Genomic DNA, 17,875 nt, shown 5'->3' on the forward strand with positions numbered 1-17,875 from the left:
GTGAATAGTACGATTGCATAATTACATAAAAAAAGTTACATACACCAGAAATAGAAACACTTGAACACTACCCAAACATACTGATTTTTTGTCTGAAGGTTACAGTATTGTTAATGTCAGCAATGTTATCAAGAAGACCATTCCAATGCCTAATGGCACGTGGCAAAGCAGACAAGTCAAAGGCATTAGTTCGACCAAAAATGTGCTGGACGCTAAGGCGATTGTGCAAGCACCTAGATGTGTGGGATGGACAAACAAGAGGCAAGGTGGACGACAGCTCACTATGAATGATTTTATGTAGCAGACAAAGTGACACTACATTCTGGCATGATTCCAAGGATGGTAGTGACAATGACAACATAATGTTAGATACGCTCAAATATTGGTTGCAATCCCTGGCGATTAAACGTGCAGCACAGTTTTGGCTATACTCAAGAATGTGGATTAGATATGCCTGGTGAGGTGACCAAATTGAACCTGCCAATTCTAGTTGGGGCAAGAATAATGTTTGATATGCAAGCTTTCTTGTGAAGGAAGGAGCAGCATGAAGGTTGCATTTTTGAAGATTGATGATCAAAGCACTTGTGTATATGGAGGTTAATCGATAGTACATACAACACTGCCACAGTGCAGTCGAGACAATGCAGTAGTGAAAAAAATTCAGAGCACTTATCAAACAAGGACATGTATGCAAACAGCAACACAACACACATGGAGATGAGATGCAGTGCAACAATGGCCTTATAGCCTACAATGTGTGGTTACTCAATATTTAGAAGCAACGGCACTACCACTAGGGCAAGTAGAAGTGTTGTGCACGGGTGACGAGTTGACCGTAGTAGCAGCAGAAGGCACAGGCTGTGAACTTGCGGGGCAATCAGCTGTTGCGACAACAACGAACTGTAGACTGCCTAGGTCGAAGGGAACACAGTACGTTGGCCTGTTGGCTCTTCACTGATGTTGCGTAAGGGCCTATAATTTGTGCAGAAAGCATGTGGCCATCCATGGCTCAATCACAGTTGTATGGTTGTGGGTGCCGATATTGCTCTTAAATTTTCCAAAAATGCGGGCATGACCAACTTAGTCTGCAGTTTCACTTTTCTGTCACCACCAAAGAACACTGCCAATGGTGCAGTTTTTTGGTAGGCTTAACGTCTTTTAAAAGCACCTTAAAAGAACATTGCCAAGAATTTCTCATCAAATTGACAAAACAAAAAGAACAAACCAGCTTAGCTATAGCCTCCCCATTTTGCAAACAGAATAGCAGATCACTTTGAAGAAAATGGGCCCATATTGTCATCATGCTTACTGAGGGCATGCAAAGCGTGGAATGCCAGATTGGGAGCAGTACTGGGGCACTCCTGACAATCTTCTCATGGTAGACATTGTCTTATAACACATGCTAGGCATGTATATATGCTACATGTTTTAATGTGAGAAAAACTGCAAAGCTGGCCGGCAGCATATCGCAGCACCTTCGCCATCGGCGTCTGTCAAGCAAGGACTGCTTACGTAAATATTATTGCGTCGACGCTACCGAATAGGGCGGGCACAGAGGCGCCGCTCCAGGGCGCCGGTTCGCGAACTGGCCGTTGCCAAGACGCCGACGCGAATTGGATATTTCGAGCTTCTGCACAGCACGGATTTCACGGCGTTCTGCCACCACAGCTGCACCACTCGTTTCAAGCACAGAGCACAAACTGAGGCCTCATGGCGTTCTGCCACCACAGCTGCGCCATTCGTTTCAAGCATAGTACTTGAACCATACATTCAGCGCTGAACCGTGGGCGGTCGACGCTGTCACATTTTTATGACTTGTAGAGAGGAGCACATTCCTCCGTTATGCAAAGGCGGACGCGGTTCGCTGAACTGCGCTGCCGAGGCGCTACGCCACTTTGACATTTCAATCGTCACCACCTCCGCATTGTCAAGGAACACCGATCACACAACGCAGGTTCTGTATTGCCAGAGCTCACCGAGGCCAAAGCCGCACTGCCACACAACCATTACTTACGGCTTTCCACCAAGTAACACAGAACCTACAACCAATACAGAAGCAACGCAAGCACAATCACACACGCAATGTTGAACAACGCGCGGTCGGCGCGGGTCAGAGAACGATCATGCCGAGAACGAACACGCCGTCGCATGCCGTCGTCGCTTGGCGCCACCATCGCGCCTTCTCGAAAGTCCCTAAATGATCGTGTGCCTAGGTGCCTAGGATCGAGTCACGTGAGGGATTTTTGTACGACATTTAGACGCACGCCTACCCGAGTACTTCCTTCATAGCGCTGACCAGGTGTGTGAGGGAGAAAAGGGGGGCTGGCAAGGTTGAAGAACGCAAAAGTAAACAGAAAAAAAAGCGATGGAAACATTATGCACCAAAGACAGGCAAGGACGAGAGGGTATTAACACGGACAAGCGCAAAATTTAAACAGTTTTTTTTTCACTCCGAGGCGTCCATATAAGGAGTTTACCACACATGCGTAATGAAGCGATAAAGAAACCTATTGAAATATGAGCATGATTAATGTCACCGCAACATGCCATGAAAGTACCTTTCCTAGCTGCTAAACAAATAAATAGAAGTTTCACTAACACATGCATTGCATCTCTGAGGCAATTTAAAACGAGTACATCAGCTTTCTGGCAGCGCAATTCTTGATTCTGCCCAGAATCTTGATCCTTGAATGCCGCGGAGCGCGCATGCGAAACGCACATTGCGCTGGAAAATGCGCAAGACGTACCGTTATTTCCCTTTTTTTAGGGAGGAGCATTTCGGTAAAGCGGAGTGCAAGAATGCCCGTGTACCATGCATTGGGTGCATGGGAAAAAAAGAGGTGCTTAGGGTAGTCCCCCACTACGACGTGTCTCAATCGTAATCATATTTTGAATTAGGCACCTACAACCCCACATATTACGTTTGTCTTGACGTTTTTAAACGTAAGTTAAGCTTACGAAGTCGTACAAAAATACATTTAAAAATTTGGGAACAAAAAACTTGCACTCTACAAGCCCTATGTTGTTCCAAGAAAGCCAACTTAGTAACCCATGTGGTACATCCACAGGAATGTCGGTCCAATAATTCCAGCCTCAATGAACGGCAGTGCTAATATTGTTTACTGCATGTGCAAAGAGGGCCAGCGTTGGATCCCTAAAAGAATGGTCTAGACAATATTCGATCCACGTTGTTAATCTTAGGCCATGATTCGGCCAGGAATCAGAACGGCACAGCCCATATTGGAACGACGCTGTTAACCTTAGGCCATCATTCGGCCATGGAAGTGCCAATCGGTATCGAACGTTGGTCCGAGCTGACGTGCCACCTGGGTTGGTTATCGACTTTAGGAGATCCGTCGGGCCGCCTTGCGCGATGGGCTCTACGGTTACAAGACTGCGACATACGCGTCATTTACCGGTCTACCAGTAAACACACCGACGCGGATGCCTTCTCTCGGTCGCCTTCACCAAGTGACATGACTTGCATTTCAGCCATCAAATCGGTGTTTTGGTCGCTTGTGCACGTCAACACGGCTGTGGAGCAACGCAAAAATCCCTGGATGGCGGCACTTATGGATTGCATTTCTGAGACTTCAACAACACGCCCTTTACCCGCTATCCGCCGCCAAGCTTCTCATTTCGATTGGCGGGATGGTGTTCTCTATCGTCGAAATTACGCTTTCGACGGTCGCAAATGGTTGTTAGTCGTTCCCCGTCATCTGCGCACAGATGTATGCTCCGCTCTCCATTCAGACCCGCAATGCGCCCATGCCGGCCTCTTCAAGACTTACGCCAGGCTTCGCTGCCGCTTTTATTGGCGTGGCATGTACAATTTTGTGCGAAAGTACATTCGCTCGTGCACAGCGTGCCAACGACGCAAACTTCCTGCTCCTCGTCCTTCTGGTCCTTTGCAGCCCATTCCTTGTCCATCACGAACATTCGACCGCGTCGGCATCGATCTCTACGGCCCTCTTCCCTGCACATCAGCTGGAAATCACTGGATTATTGTCGCTGTCGACAACTTCACCCGCTATGCAGACACTGCAGCACTGCAAACAGCGACAGCCCGCGATATTGCGTTCTTCCTCCTACATCACTTCAAACTGCGTCATGGGGCACCGCGGGAACTTCTGAGTGACAGAGGACGTCCGTTTCTGTCCGAAGTTCTTAACGCCCTTCTGACCGCGTGCCATAGCGTCCATCGCACCCGTACAGCTTATCATCCTCTAAAGAACGGCATAACAGAGCGCTTCAATCGTACTTTGGGTGACATGCTATCCATGGATCTTACCAACTGGGACCTCGCTTTGCCATACGTTACGTACGCATATAACAGCGCTTTACAAGCCACAACGGGATTTTCGCCATTCCTTCTCCTATATGTCCGTGAGCCTACCTGTACGCTCGACACCATTCTCCCCCACCGGCCTGACCCATCCGAGGGCATGCCTCTGTCTGAAGCCTCCAAGCATGCCGAGGAATGCCGTCAGCTGGCCCGTTCGTTCACGGCGGAAGACGAGAGTCTCCAAAAATTCCGTCGCTAAGATGACCGACCTCCCTGCACCTACCAGTCGGACTCACTAGTCTGGCTGTGGATACCTTCAAGCACCCTTGGTCTATCCTCTAAACTCCTCCCTCAATAACACGGTCCCTACCGCGTCGTACAACAGACGACGCCAGTCAACTACGTCGTCGAGCCGCTAACGCCATCTACTGACTTCCGCCATCCACCGAAGAGCTAACAAAAAGAAAGAGGGAGAAACACGGGCAGTAAGTTGGATGCAAAGCTAAAAAATAAACCAAACCATGTAGACGGTAAAAAAAGGCTCACCGTTTAGGGCAGTGTATTTGCTTGCGCTTGATACGCAATATTAGCCGGGAGCAGTTGGCGCGTCGTGGACAGAACTAACGCGCGTGCTGATAAGGCCACTACGATGCTTGGCCCAGCAACCGATGAACACTTTCGTTTACCACTGATAGAGTATATCAGGCATAAAGTGAAGGAACCTGCGGCGCTTGTATCCACGGAAGCTGCAGGCAGGCTTGGTTCAGCGACCATGGGAATGATGGTTAGCAGATGGATTTGCCTAAACTTGGTCCTTCTGGCTTTAAATGACTTCTTGACATTGGAAACTGATCATTTTCGAGAAAGTACGGCGGTATATATAACGAAATAAACACTATTAAAACTGTCCGACAGCAGGATACGAACAGAGGACCTCTCACAGATGCTTCACATAAACACTGTTACGCGGCAGCTATCGAGATCCAGACCAGCGGCAATCAGCCGCGATTATGCGAGTTTGCGGAGTCTTATTGACTTCTGGTGCAAGAAAAACATGGATTGCTTTGAAGTTTACGATAATGAAGAGAGAGTGTAACAAACAACGCCACAAGGTGATCTGAAGTCACAAGCTCGAATGTCAGAGAAATCCATCAACAATACCCACCATTACCATCGTGGCTGAACGATGGGTTCGTCAGAGTTCCCTCTGGTAATTATTGGAGGAAACTTAGATACTACTGAGACTGCACTAGCGTGCTCTCAGAAGGGACAGTATAGTTTGCGCGGGTTCGCACTCACGTGATGTTTTTCACAGTTCGCGGGCTGTTTTCCCGCAAGAAAAAAAAAAAAAAAACGACACGATGTGTACCTTGCTGAAAACATCGCGTTTCGGACGCGTCTTACGATTACCTGCAACCGCTTGATTGACATCTTGAGAATTAGAACAAGAATAAAATAGTAACGTCATATCAAGGACTAAACAATACTTACAGTTCCTGAACAAGACTTTCAAATGCATGCATGAGGTCTGATTCGCGTAAAATTATTGGTGTCTTTCTATAAATCGGGGTGCACGATTCCTGGGACACCGCCGCATATACAGTGTAGTGAACAAAAAAAAATATTTTTAAATTCGGTCCTGTCAGCAAAACTGTTCAGAATGTCGGCAATGCGTTATGACAGCGCTAGCCTGTAGTCTCTTGAGTGTGCACTTTCATCTTATGTTATTCGCACCGCATAGCCCACCCACCTCGCATTCAACATGCGTATTGCCAGATTGTATTGCATGGAAAGCATGCATGTAAAGCAGTATGGGAAAACAGGGTCTTTCTGGAGAGAGAAATTCTAACGATAGGTGGACAGGTTAGCCGAACTCTGCAACCGGCTTGGTATATATGCTACCACAGCTTTATTACATAACAATAAATGAAAGCACGAGACAAAAGAAGAAACGTTAAACGCACACACATCCACTGGCAAAATGCGGAAAGGAGCAAGTGAGCACCCTAGAATCACCAAAGCGGAAAGTACAACTTTTATAAAATCGTCCATAAACGACAGGTTATCCATCTCTGTCTTTTCGACTAATTAGCATAGGAGGACTTTGTTGTTGCAAATATTTTGTACGGATCTTCTTGTTGACGTTGTACAGCACAGCTTTGAATGATTTATTAACTCATCGACCAATTTATTTATTTATTTATTTACTTATTGTGGTTAAACTTCGGCACGCGTGTTCATAAGTCGGCTAGAATGTGCACGGTAAGCGGCTTCTTCAGGTGGGGGCAAAATTTTTCGGGCAGAATGGAAAAAAATGAAACCGGTCCAGGGCAGCTAGGGTATACAAGCAATGGGCGCTATAATTACGTTCTGTGTTTGTGTGATGTGCCCCGCTACAATCGACATCTATATGCACCCAATAATGAACACAGCAGGCTGGCGTCGCGGACCTTCGCTTAGTATGGACAGCACACTAGAATAGAGACGTACAGCGTTCTGCTGTCGCGTTCGCGTTTTCCCCCCCTCCAAAAAATCTGCAAGTTTATTTTTTTTAATCTCGCGAAATGGAAATATGCGCGTAATAGCGGGCCGCAAGATTCCTTGTAACACGACCTTATTTATTATAAATTTAATAAGTCGTGGCTATAACTGGAACAGTTGGAGAATTTCCAGCTATTTTTTGCTTGGTTTGCTTAGACGGCTTCTAATTGCCACTCTTTAGTTTGCATACCGCGGTTTTCGCAATCGCATGGGCAAGCAACCTTGTGTAATTTGGCAGCCTGTCTCGAGTAACATGCATGCGTATCTTTTGATGTACAGCGCTCCGAGCGAGCAGCAGCAGCCGCCGCAGCGGCTTCTAGCACACCGGGGCCAGAAGACGGCCGCTACGAGCCGCAGAATCCCCTCCATCAGCGCGGCCGCCGAACTACACCAGGCGCGTCCGGCGTCCTCTTGGATGTTCCTCAAGCTGGCCGGGTAAGTTATCATGCATTTCATTGTGGATGAGCATCCTTGTTTATTTTGTTCTTAGTTAGGAGAGCATTACGGGGCGTGCATAGTCTCAAATTTTATCCGGCGTGACCTCATTCACCTTGGCAGGAATAAAGTCAGTTTTAATAGCTACGTACGTGGGCGACGTAGGAAGAAATGTGAATTTGTGTAAATTGACCGTCACCGCGATGATTGGCCCAACGTGACTGTACAGTCTTTCTGAACCACACAGCGGGTCACGACGATACTTCGCCAGAGGAAAGCGCGTGTTTGGAGGAGTATGATAACAAAAGATGCTGCTGTGTTGTGACAGATACTAGCTTTACAACACTCTGCCAAGAGCGAACGCAGTGTGCAGATGTTGATGATGATGACTGATGGTGTTTAATGGCAGAAAGACCACTATGGCCATAGAGCGCCAAAGCAATAGTGATTGGGCCAGTCAGGGTACTCGGTGTGGAGACTGCGAGATAATCTGCGAGAACAAAGGGTGTTCTTCATGCTCACTGCTTACCCGCCCTTCACGCCACCTGAGCTGTCCGCAAATGACTCTTTACCATGCACGTTTAGTCACGTGTTTCCTGCTTCGCTTATAAAACTCATGGCCACCGTCACGGTAGTTCTGTCCTCGTGTGAATTATTGGAAGAATACTGCGATATGCTGGTACTCCAGAATAAACAGCTTTTGCGCTGTTTTCACGCAATATGCACCAGTTTTTGCATATAGGCAAATTTTCAGTACTTACTGCGTGAATGTAGACATCATTATAACTAACAAACAAATCCCAAGCTGGGGATATCTATCACGTGAGAAACTGCAGGAAGTTGTATCATTTTTTTTATTGAATTGTCGTTTCGTTTTCCGAAGAAGATGTTGTTCTGCGCGTTCCAGACAAATGGACGAAATTGAAATGGATGGAGATGCCATTGAATGGGATGCGAATGGGAAGGAATGGTATGGGAATTGAATGGAATGGGTGGGGAAGCTAACCATCGTGGAACGTCCGCGACCGCAGACGACGCGGCTACTCACGGCTTGTCCCTTATAAACAGCAGCGGACGCCTTCTTTTTTGACGGCTGTGAAGTGGAGCCCCTCATATTGCACAGCGCAATTCGCACGCTCAGACGGCTTCGTTTACGGAAAGTATCGTGCTGCATCTTGCTCGGGAAACCACACGTACGTAAGCATTCGAAAAACATTGACAAACTGGTGTTTCGAGGTTGACAGCATATGGAGGCTATATATATATATATATATATATATATATAGAAAGAGAGAGCGAACACAAAGCGTGAGTCGGCCGAGGCGCTACAGAACCACACCGCGCGGACTTTGTTGCATCATTCCATCTCAAGAGACGGAGTCGAAGGTTACGTAGAGCCATATATTCGGTCTACTCTTGATGTCACTGATATATAGAGCATCTGACCGAGCACTCGGGGTCAGCGCCTAGCGACAAGAAACCGAACGCCACAAGAAACACTTTAAGGAAACAAACCGCGTCCGACGCGCAGCGGCCGGCGTAGTTTCACGGACTCGCCGCAGGAAATGATAGACCCAAACGCGCCCAAACAGAGGTCAAGAATGCACCATGTGTAAGGAAGACAAAGTATACATATTACAACTGCCTTCTTTTTTTTTTCTCTCTATCTGTCTTTTTTATTGCTTTGAATAAAATCTGCGAGAAACCGCAATGGCACCTCTGTACCATGCTTCTACGAAGGGATGACCTTGCGGTCAAATAACATTGACATGGATGAGCTCAGCTTTCTTCTTTATACGGCGTCTCTATTTAAGCAAGTGCACACCAACAATTCTTAGTCACCGATGTGAGATTCTGATAGCCCAGCGCTTATATGGGTGAATATTGCATACAGCAGGCCTTTTATCTGTATCTTGCGGCCGTGACCATAATCGATGGCTATACGCATTGAGGACACCGCCCAATAATATACACAGGTGCCAAATATCGGGCCATATATACGATAAGCTCTGTTCGCTATTGGTTGGCCGCCATTGCCAGTGGTGTGTACAACATTACAATTCGCTTGCAGCTGCTCGTACGAACAATCGAATAGCTCGAGGAAAGGAACTTTCGATGTGAATAAGGACGCTAAATATTAGAATATCTAACCAAAAGGATGAAAAAAAAAACAATAACACTATCGTTGTTGGCCGCTTTCTAGATATTCGAAAAATGCCTTTAACTGTATCACTTATAAAAACCAAGAGAGCTGCGGTCAAAAGCAAAGTCAAAAGAACTTTTAAAAAAAATCATGGGAGCAAAGTGCCTATATAGCGACGAGAATTGCAGTGCCTTCTTGTGGAAAGACTACATAAAATGTTTCATTGGTCCAACGTCGCGATCCACGTATACAGCGACGGTGGTGCACCGCAATTCTACAGCGAAATGTTCAGCGTAGTTGGCCGTGCTTGCACATCGCGATCGGCGTGGGCAGTCTGCAGGTGTGGAGGATTGTAGGCATCGGATCCTGGACATTTAACACCGTGTAGGAAATCCAGTGGCCCAGAACTTGAAAAAACGCACTAAAATGCAGTCTATAGTGAACATCTAATCACGCGGGAAACGGTTTAGGCCTGTATATATTCATTATTACGAAACGCGGATATTTTAGTTGCCGGCTGAAAAAATTGACATTTCAAGGGGAAACTTAACAAGGCGATAAAAATTGCTTCTTCCATGTGTAAATACCCGAAAGCGTTACCTTTGCGTGTCATTCGCTTTTTATTTATATATATACAACATCGTCAAACGAGTTTCTAGCAACAGTCTATTACGGAATTGTGAAACTCAATAGACCAGCGAATAAAAATTTATATTCCCGCCAATCTTATTCGTTCGAATTGAAGTATTGTACGTTCGATTGCTCAATGGCGATTCAAGAGTTAAATTAAATGACTAGCGCTGCGTACAAGCGTAGCCTTCGCTGTATACTGTCGTGCAACTATTTGGCAAGTGCTGTATTCGAGCACAATGAACACAGGATGCGCTTTTGCCTGTTTATTTGTCAGCAACAACCCTATGGAAAACACGGCAGTGAAATCTGTCTCTAGTAAAGTAGCTATTTGTGGCTTCCGGATAACCAATAATTAAGCCATGGTCCGTCTAGGCTCGATGGCAAACGGGCCGATTAACCAGGCCAGTCCGCGTATGGCCCTGCATTTCCTGGGCCTGGGTCGTGTATGGGGCAGGTTTGAACACAGCAGGCCGGGCTTGGGTGGGCCAGCGACAGAGTGCGAAATGCGGAGCGCACCGTGACGTGTGTGCACTAGAATATAATCAGTCGTTTCCTGCATGAGCACCCTTTTCTAACGCAGCTCGATTGGCAAGAACAAGGGAAGAGGCGTCGTACGGCCTCAGTTTCAAGGACACTATATTGACAGCGCCATCTCGGCTGCTCAACAAGGTCACCGATGACGTGTCTACGTCATTCTTTGCTAAACGACACCTGTGCAGGCTGTGGTGTTCTCACTGAATAACAATAGGTATACTCGGGACTGTAATAGCGGCGTCTTGAGGCCAAACTACAGGTACGCTTGCCGCGCGCCTCGCGTTTGCCGCGCCTCGCGAGGAATGGTGATTTGGACCTACAAGACGCGCGCCCACTTGGATCGCCTCGGTGGACATTGCATTTGTGTGAGGCAGCCAGGGCACCGATAATACATCAGTGCTCGCGCCGCGCCACAGAACACCTATATACTTGGCCGCACTTGGACGATCGTCCCGCACCATCTGCGCATGCGTAGGCGCGTGGGCGCGAGCTCTAGCGCGCCGGCAAGCGTACATGTAGTTGGGCCTTTACACTGGTGTCACACGGCGCACTTTCGATCGCAATCGAGCTCGAGAGGGATCGAATTAGCGAAAACGGCCGACCAATGGTAAACTTAGCTTAGCGAATTCGATCCCTGGTCGGCGCTGCTCTCTATAGATATCGTCGCTAGTGCCGTTCACGCTGCATATACAGCGAACTGGCGCCACGATTTATGTCAGCATGTTAAGCGTTTTGTCTTCTGTGTACACGCACAGTATTCGTCAAGCCTCGTCAAGGAGCACATGGAGACTTTGAAGAGGCTGCGCTCGCTGTTTATGCTTCTCCACCTACCTTTGGAGGACCTCTCGGCAGTCGGTACGTTCTATTTTCGCATTCGCGTGCGTGGTAACATGAAAAAGTGTGGGCCCATTGCATTCATCGTTAGCTATGTCTCGTTTATTACACTTGCTGTCTACATTGTAACTTTTTCTTTCGTGAATATCCTGCATGCCGTCGCCACAGTTGTAGCCACTATACCCACCGCGGTGGCGCAGTGGCCCTGACGTCGAGCTGCTAAGCACGTGGTCGTGTTTTCGAATTTCGGCTACCGCGTTTCAAGTTGAACAGAATGAGGAAAAAAAATTGCTCGTGTCTAATATGCTTTCGTTGCATGCTTCAAAACCACGGCTGGTCAATGTAATTCAGGAGCGCTCCACCACGGTGTCCATTGCTACCCACAAAGTCTCGATATTTTCAGTTACAAAAATGGGTGGTCAAAATCGATCCAGAGTCCCGGCCCACTGCGGCGTGCCTCATGATCATATCGTGGTTTTGGCACGTTCAACCCTAAAAAAAAAAGTTTTTTTTTAGCTGTCAAATATTCAACCTGTAGAGAAATATAGAAAACACTAGCTGTGCTTACATGAATGCGACAAAAGCGTATCGTATCAACTTTCAAGCGTATCGCATATCATGTAAACGAGGTACTTCGCTAAGAAGGCGTATCGTATCAAATGCGGTACCCTCGCTGCGTGACCACTGGGACGCTTGTAGCTGCCCTTCCGCCTGTAGAACGCATTTGAATGACGCCGCGCTTGGTAGACCTACCGAGTATACTTGTACATTTCATCGTGGATGTCGGCTTTGGGCGAGCAAAGCGGCCACCTGCCTCAATGCGTGCGCCGTCCCCCACGCGCATCGCCTAGTAGTAGTAGTTGTAGTAGTAGTAGTAATGGGATATTCATTACAGTGCCCAGGAACAGCTACGCGGAGCCTTGATACTGGTGCACTGAAAAAGTAATACGCGAGACAACATATACAGAGAAGGCAAATGGATGCGGTGAAAGCGAGAAGGGGGCGTAAAATGGAGTTAATCATACAGCCTGATTACGTACATATATGCAAAACAAAGCAACTGAATTCTTAAATATGTAATTACAGGCAGAATACTTGTTTTTTGGAGTCGTACCATAGGACATTCTCTAATGCAACAAGGCCGCGCATAAAACGAGGAATGCTGCCTGGTATACCCATGCGGGTATACGAAGCTTTCAAATACCCTGCGGTACGTATTTGATCCCGCAGGGTATACCGCAGGGTACCCTGCGGTATATATACCCTGCGGGATCAAATACCGCAGGGTATTTGAAAGCTTCAATCACGGGATCACGGGATCACGAAGCTTTGGAAAATGTATAACGTCATGGACCACTTTATAGAGGAACAGGTGCTCTGATATAGATGTGGGAGTTGAGATATATTTAAGAGGACCGGACTACGGTCCCCAGAACAGCAAAAGTGGTGCTTGACAATGGACACCAGAATTAGATGTGCCTGTTTCTTGCGCCTTTATTGATATAGCATTTGAAACGAACACAGGCCCCAACATTTATATAGAATAGGACATGGTTTATCACGTGCGTAATGACAAGTTTCAGCGCAAAGCGTCGCCCCGCGTCACTTTCGCTGCCGATTTAAAAATATCATTCATGGTCGAAACTATAAAAATTACGCTCGTTCCCTCTCATTGTGAGTCGCAATCTTTGCATCAGCAGGGTAATCTCAAAAACAGATACCGCATGGTTGTCGGTCCTGCTGACACTTTCCTCGTGCCACGCAATGGAAGCGAAAAAAAAAATCCATTTTGCGCCTTCTTACTTTCTTCGCCTGAAAATAAGCTCCCTCGCTGAAGTATAGCTTCACCCTTTTGCTTTATCCGCTTCTTCTTTCATATGGAGAACGCCGTTTTATTCACGCTGTTTGTTCAGAGCCCGACGTTAGTATCATGGCGTATCACGTGAGGGAGCTCGAAGACTTCCTTTCGACGCACGAGGAAGTGATCAAGCTTGTCGAGGAGCACGACGAGCTGGTCACTACGCTGGAACAACGCTTGTCTGATTCAACGAGGCTAAGCAACCGAGGCGGAAACCTGCTTGCGGAGGAGAGAGAGAGAAACCAGGTGGCGTGGGTGAGTGCTTGCTGTGTGGCATCGCGCAGGCCCGCAGCGCATGCGTGGTCTGATAAGATCAATTACTTTTTGTTTTGTTATTGTACTAAACTGCGGTATTCAAGGTTTCCTCCAGCAAGCAGCCGGAAAAGAATGAGGCGCTTGATGACCGAAACAAGAGCGTCTGTGCCTATAAACCCTCCTCAGAGGCGGCCCCATGCAAACATCACGAATGCAAGCGATCCTTTTAAAGACGTGTAACGCAACCCACCAGTAAGTGCATCGTAGTTACTTACATGACAGCACGATAAAATTGGCATCGATAGAATACATATAATAATAATGCGTGTTATTGTTCAAGTTCGCACAGAGCGTTAACCAGATAAGTACAGTGCGAACAATGGAATATTTCCGACAAATCGGCATAAACCATTGAATAACATTCACATTCGACCACAAAATAGGTCATTGCATAAGGACCTCGTGATGGGGCAGTATCATGCAGTAATATCGCATGACTTGTTTGTCATGCGAGTCAAGTATGTTTCTACGGCGTATAGTACAAATTGCTTCTTTTTAACATCCTTAACACAATACAGGGACTATAAGGGCTGCCACAGAATGTGTGGAGGGGGTGAATTATGTGTACCATCTGTGGTTTAATTCACGGCTTTCTCATTGTGTCTCCTTCATAACGTGGAAGATATGTGGCTTGTAACCGAACCCGTTACCTCGTACACACCTGCAGAATGCCACAGACGCCGCGGCGGGCAGTTACTACTCGCTTCCTTTGAAGTGCAGTTGCATATCTATTTCAGTTTTAAGTTTGGATATGCTCTAGGGATATCAATATATAAATATTTCTAAATATTGGCACCATCCACAGCGCATCATTCTTTAACATCAGTAAAAAACTCCTGTTTGGCTCAATGACACAAGTGAAACACAAGTGACACAAGTGAAACTCAATGACACAATGACATCAGTAAAAAACTCCTGTTGGGCTCAATGACACAAGTGAAACACAAGTGACACAAGTGACACAAGTGAAACTGTTGCTGTTATGTAAAAGTAAGATCGGTGACCGTAAAAGCACCGCGATGTTAAACCTGTGCAAATGGGTAGACCGAAGCAAATTAGTCGCTTTTGACTAGCGAATGCAGACATGCGAGCTGAGCGTATAAACAAACGCTAGCAATACAAGAGGGTTGCAACGCATTAATAACAGAAGGGCAAGAGCTGCAACTGGCAGCGTGGCTGTCATATGTATACGCTCTATGGATGTGCTTGCTTCGCAGTAGCATTGCACCAGCTCCACGACGGTGCAACTCATTTGGCCACCCACTGCCGCGATATCTAAGTAGTCTTTACAAAAAACATAATTTAAGCAATATTTTCAAGTGCACTTGAAAGGATAATTGCAATCCTAGCATCGTGCGAGGGTGCTACTTCTCGGGAAGGAAAAAGGATGAGGTAGGCAGCCAACTTCGGAAAGGAAACCAATCTTAATCAACTTTCGCCTGACGTTGGAAGGCTGTTCCGAGGTACATCTTTCAGACTCCTCAATTAGAACCCGTGAGGCTATTCCGGACACCGCCAAAGTGAACCATATTGTCGGCTTTCTCGGCTTACAAGGAGAGCTCTTTCGTTCACTCTGTACGCAAGCTTAGCGTAGTTGGATAAAATGGTGAACATCGGGTGAGACACTTTACCAAGCGTTTCGGAATAATATCAGAATTTTATGGTTCAGTTCAAAATAAAGAATTACAGTCTATAATATACAAAAGGAGGTTGCGTAGTTCTTGACTTTATCAGGACCTGCCTACAGATATACAGGCAAACGCTATAAATGAAACAGCACAAACGGAACTTGAACACATGGTAAAAAGTGAAGTATTCAGCAATAAAATAACACTAATAAAAAAAAACCTTTATGGTTACTTGAAGAAAATGTTAAAATCAGAAGCAAATTCACAGAGAGCCTACTAACAATACAAAGTCGTTAAGTACAAAACCAAAGGGGCAATTATATGTTTTATATAAAAGAAAAAGCAAGAGATACGAAAAAAAAAGCGCGAAAGAGACGCGAGGAATACACACGCTGATAAATTTTAAGAAGTATATGTAGTTATCAGAAACTTCTCAAGTTCAATTTAAAGGGGTCCTTAAAGTCTTTCCTATCTAATCATAGAATGACATCACTAATAAATTTTGCCCTCTCACGAATCTCTTGCCGCAAAACATTTTCGAATCCTTCAAGTACAAGCGAAGCTAGATGCAGTTATTGGACCGGTCAGGGCAACTTTCTTTGTCCCTTCTTTTCCACTAACTAGCGCGTTAGTCGAAAGTTATAGTTAGCGTGTTAGTGTTTGCGCGTCAGTCCTAGCTGGAAGCTACACAGGGCAGACGACAAGGATGTTGCAAGGGAGCAATTTCTCGCTGGCCCCGCCCAAAGGTGGAACGCGAGACGGCTCGTGGCGGCACCGCGGTGTCGACCGCGGTGTCTGCGCTGCGATTTTCATCTCTGAGGACACACGCAGAAGACGCACCAATGCGCAACTGTCCTGTTTAGATCCGCAGGGCAAGAATGAAATGCTTCTTCTGCCTTTTTGAGATAGCGCACATATTCTTTATTGAACTCAAATAAGCATTCGTTGTATTATTGCGAATGTTCGCGCGATCACGAAATCAGCCAATAGCAGTTGTGGGTCCAGCTGCTTGCGATGAAGCTGCACATTACGGAAACGAGAGCTAGCGATTTCTCCCTACTTTTGACACGATACTGTAAATTCTCTGCTGCATTCACTGCAATAACATTTGGCTCACATGTTCGCAGGAGTCTCGATGACAGATCGGCAACGTTCTCTTTCTAAGTTCAAAATGCGTTTCGATGCCCCTCTAAAGGTCGGTATAATGTCTGAGAACATTTTATGAGGAATGGTATGGAATTTTAAAGTTCGATAGCCGTAAAATTTACCGTTTGTTTATCGTAACTGCTTCGAACTTCCGGCAAGAAAACATTTTGTTGAACAAACCTAGCAATATTTTTATTCTGTAGAGGCGACGCTGGAATGCAGGAAAAAAAGTAATCTGGTGAGTTATAAATAAAACATACCGAGGTGAAATGTTCTTAATCCGCAAAGAGGGACTACCCATACGATTAGTTTGCAACAAAGGAATCTCTGTAGCGTAGTTGTAACCGCCGTGGTAGCTAGCTTAGCGGTTATGGCGTTGGGCTGCTGATCGAGCTTCAGGCCGCGGGTCGGATACCGTCTGCAGCGGCCGCATTTTCATGTGGGCGAAACTAAAAAACGCGCGTGCACTTAGATTTAGGGGCACTTGAATAAACTCCAGAGGGTAGAAATTCATCCTGCGTTTGACACTAAGGCGTGCCTGCACTGCATATCGTGGTTTTGACAAGTAAAACCCCACAGTTCGGTTTTCTTTTGGTACAATAGTTAAAGGTAAAAGTAACTCCTGTAATGTCCTGATTTTGTAGCGTCTAAAGTGAGACAAGGTGAGTGTTGTATTTCCCCAGCAGGTAATGCAGTTATGATAATGGTATAAACGCAACACATAAAGGCAACAGTATGACCCGCTGTGGTTGCTCAGTGGCTATGGTGTTGGGCTGCTGAGCACGAGTTCGCGGGATCGAATCCCGGCCACGTCGGCCGCTTTTCGATCGGGGCGAAATGCGAAAACACCCGTGTACTTATACTTAGGTGCACGTTAAAGAACCCCAGGTGGTTCAAATTTCCGGAGTCGCCCACTACGGCGTGTCTCATAATCGTATCGTGGTTTTGGCACGTAAAACCCCATAATTTATTTTATTTTTAAAGGCAACAATATGAAATGACTGAAATACGGACAACTTCTGCATGATTACTACATGAATGCCATATGCAACTTACCTTTTAATCTTGTTAGTGAACATCAATTAAGAATAGAGCTATATACACCTAGAAACGAGTTGAGCAGAGCTGGTGTAACATGATGTCCTAAATACAACAAATTTTAGTTTATGGAATTCATTAGGAGGCAGTTGCACTACGACCGTTTAATAGGTGAAAGTTCAGTTTTCCCGTTAATGATGATTGGTTATGATTAACTTTCACAACAGTAGTACATGGAGAAGACATGCAGTACGAAGAGATGAGCCAGTCACGTAGACCAAACGTATCAAAAAACACACTGGGGTCTAAAATAGACCCCAGCGGAACTTAATGCTTTTACTATGGAATGCATGTTGCAAATGCTGACCAATTTACTTCTGGGTCGTGAATAACTGTGAAGTCACTATTAACGCTGGACTGGGTATTCCTAACGATTCCAATTAAGAAAAAAAATTGGCAGAACTCATCTCATGGTGACTTTCGAC

General features: G+C 46.1%; 1 protein-coding gene across 1 annotated transcript in view; it reads left to right on the forward strand.

The window, feature by feature from the left end:
- LOC119440238 (serine/arginine repetitive matrix protein 1-like) overlaps positions 1-17,875 on the forward strand; it is a 293,035-nt gene that overhangs the window by 134,642 nt on the left and 140,518 nt on the right. Inside the window, exons 13-15 of the mRNA XM_049661047.1 lie at positions 7,106-7,261; positions 11,327-11,426; positions 13,319-13,518. Coding sequence (XP_049517004.1) covers positions 7,106-7,261; positions 11,327-11,426; positions 13,319-13,518 — 456 coding nt within the window. The remainder of the gene's footprint in view (positions 1-7,105; positions 7,262-11,326; positions 11,427-13,318; positions 13,519-17,875) is intronic.

This window comes from Dermacentor silvarum, chromosome 1 (genome assembly GCF_013339745.2).
Source record: "Dermacentor silvarum isolate Dsil-2018 chromosome 1, BIME_Dsil_1.4, whole genome shotgun sequence".
Taxonomy (NCBI): Eukaryota; Metazoa; Arthropoda; class Arachnida; order Ixodida; family Ixodidae; genus Dermacentor; species Dermacentor silvarum.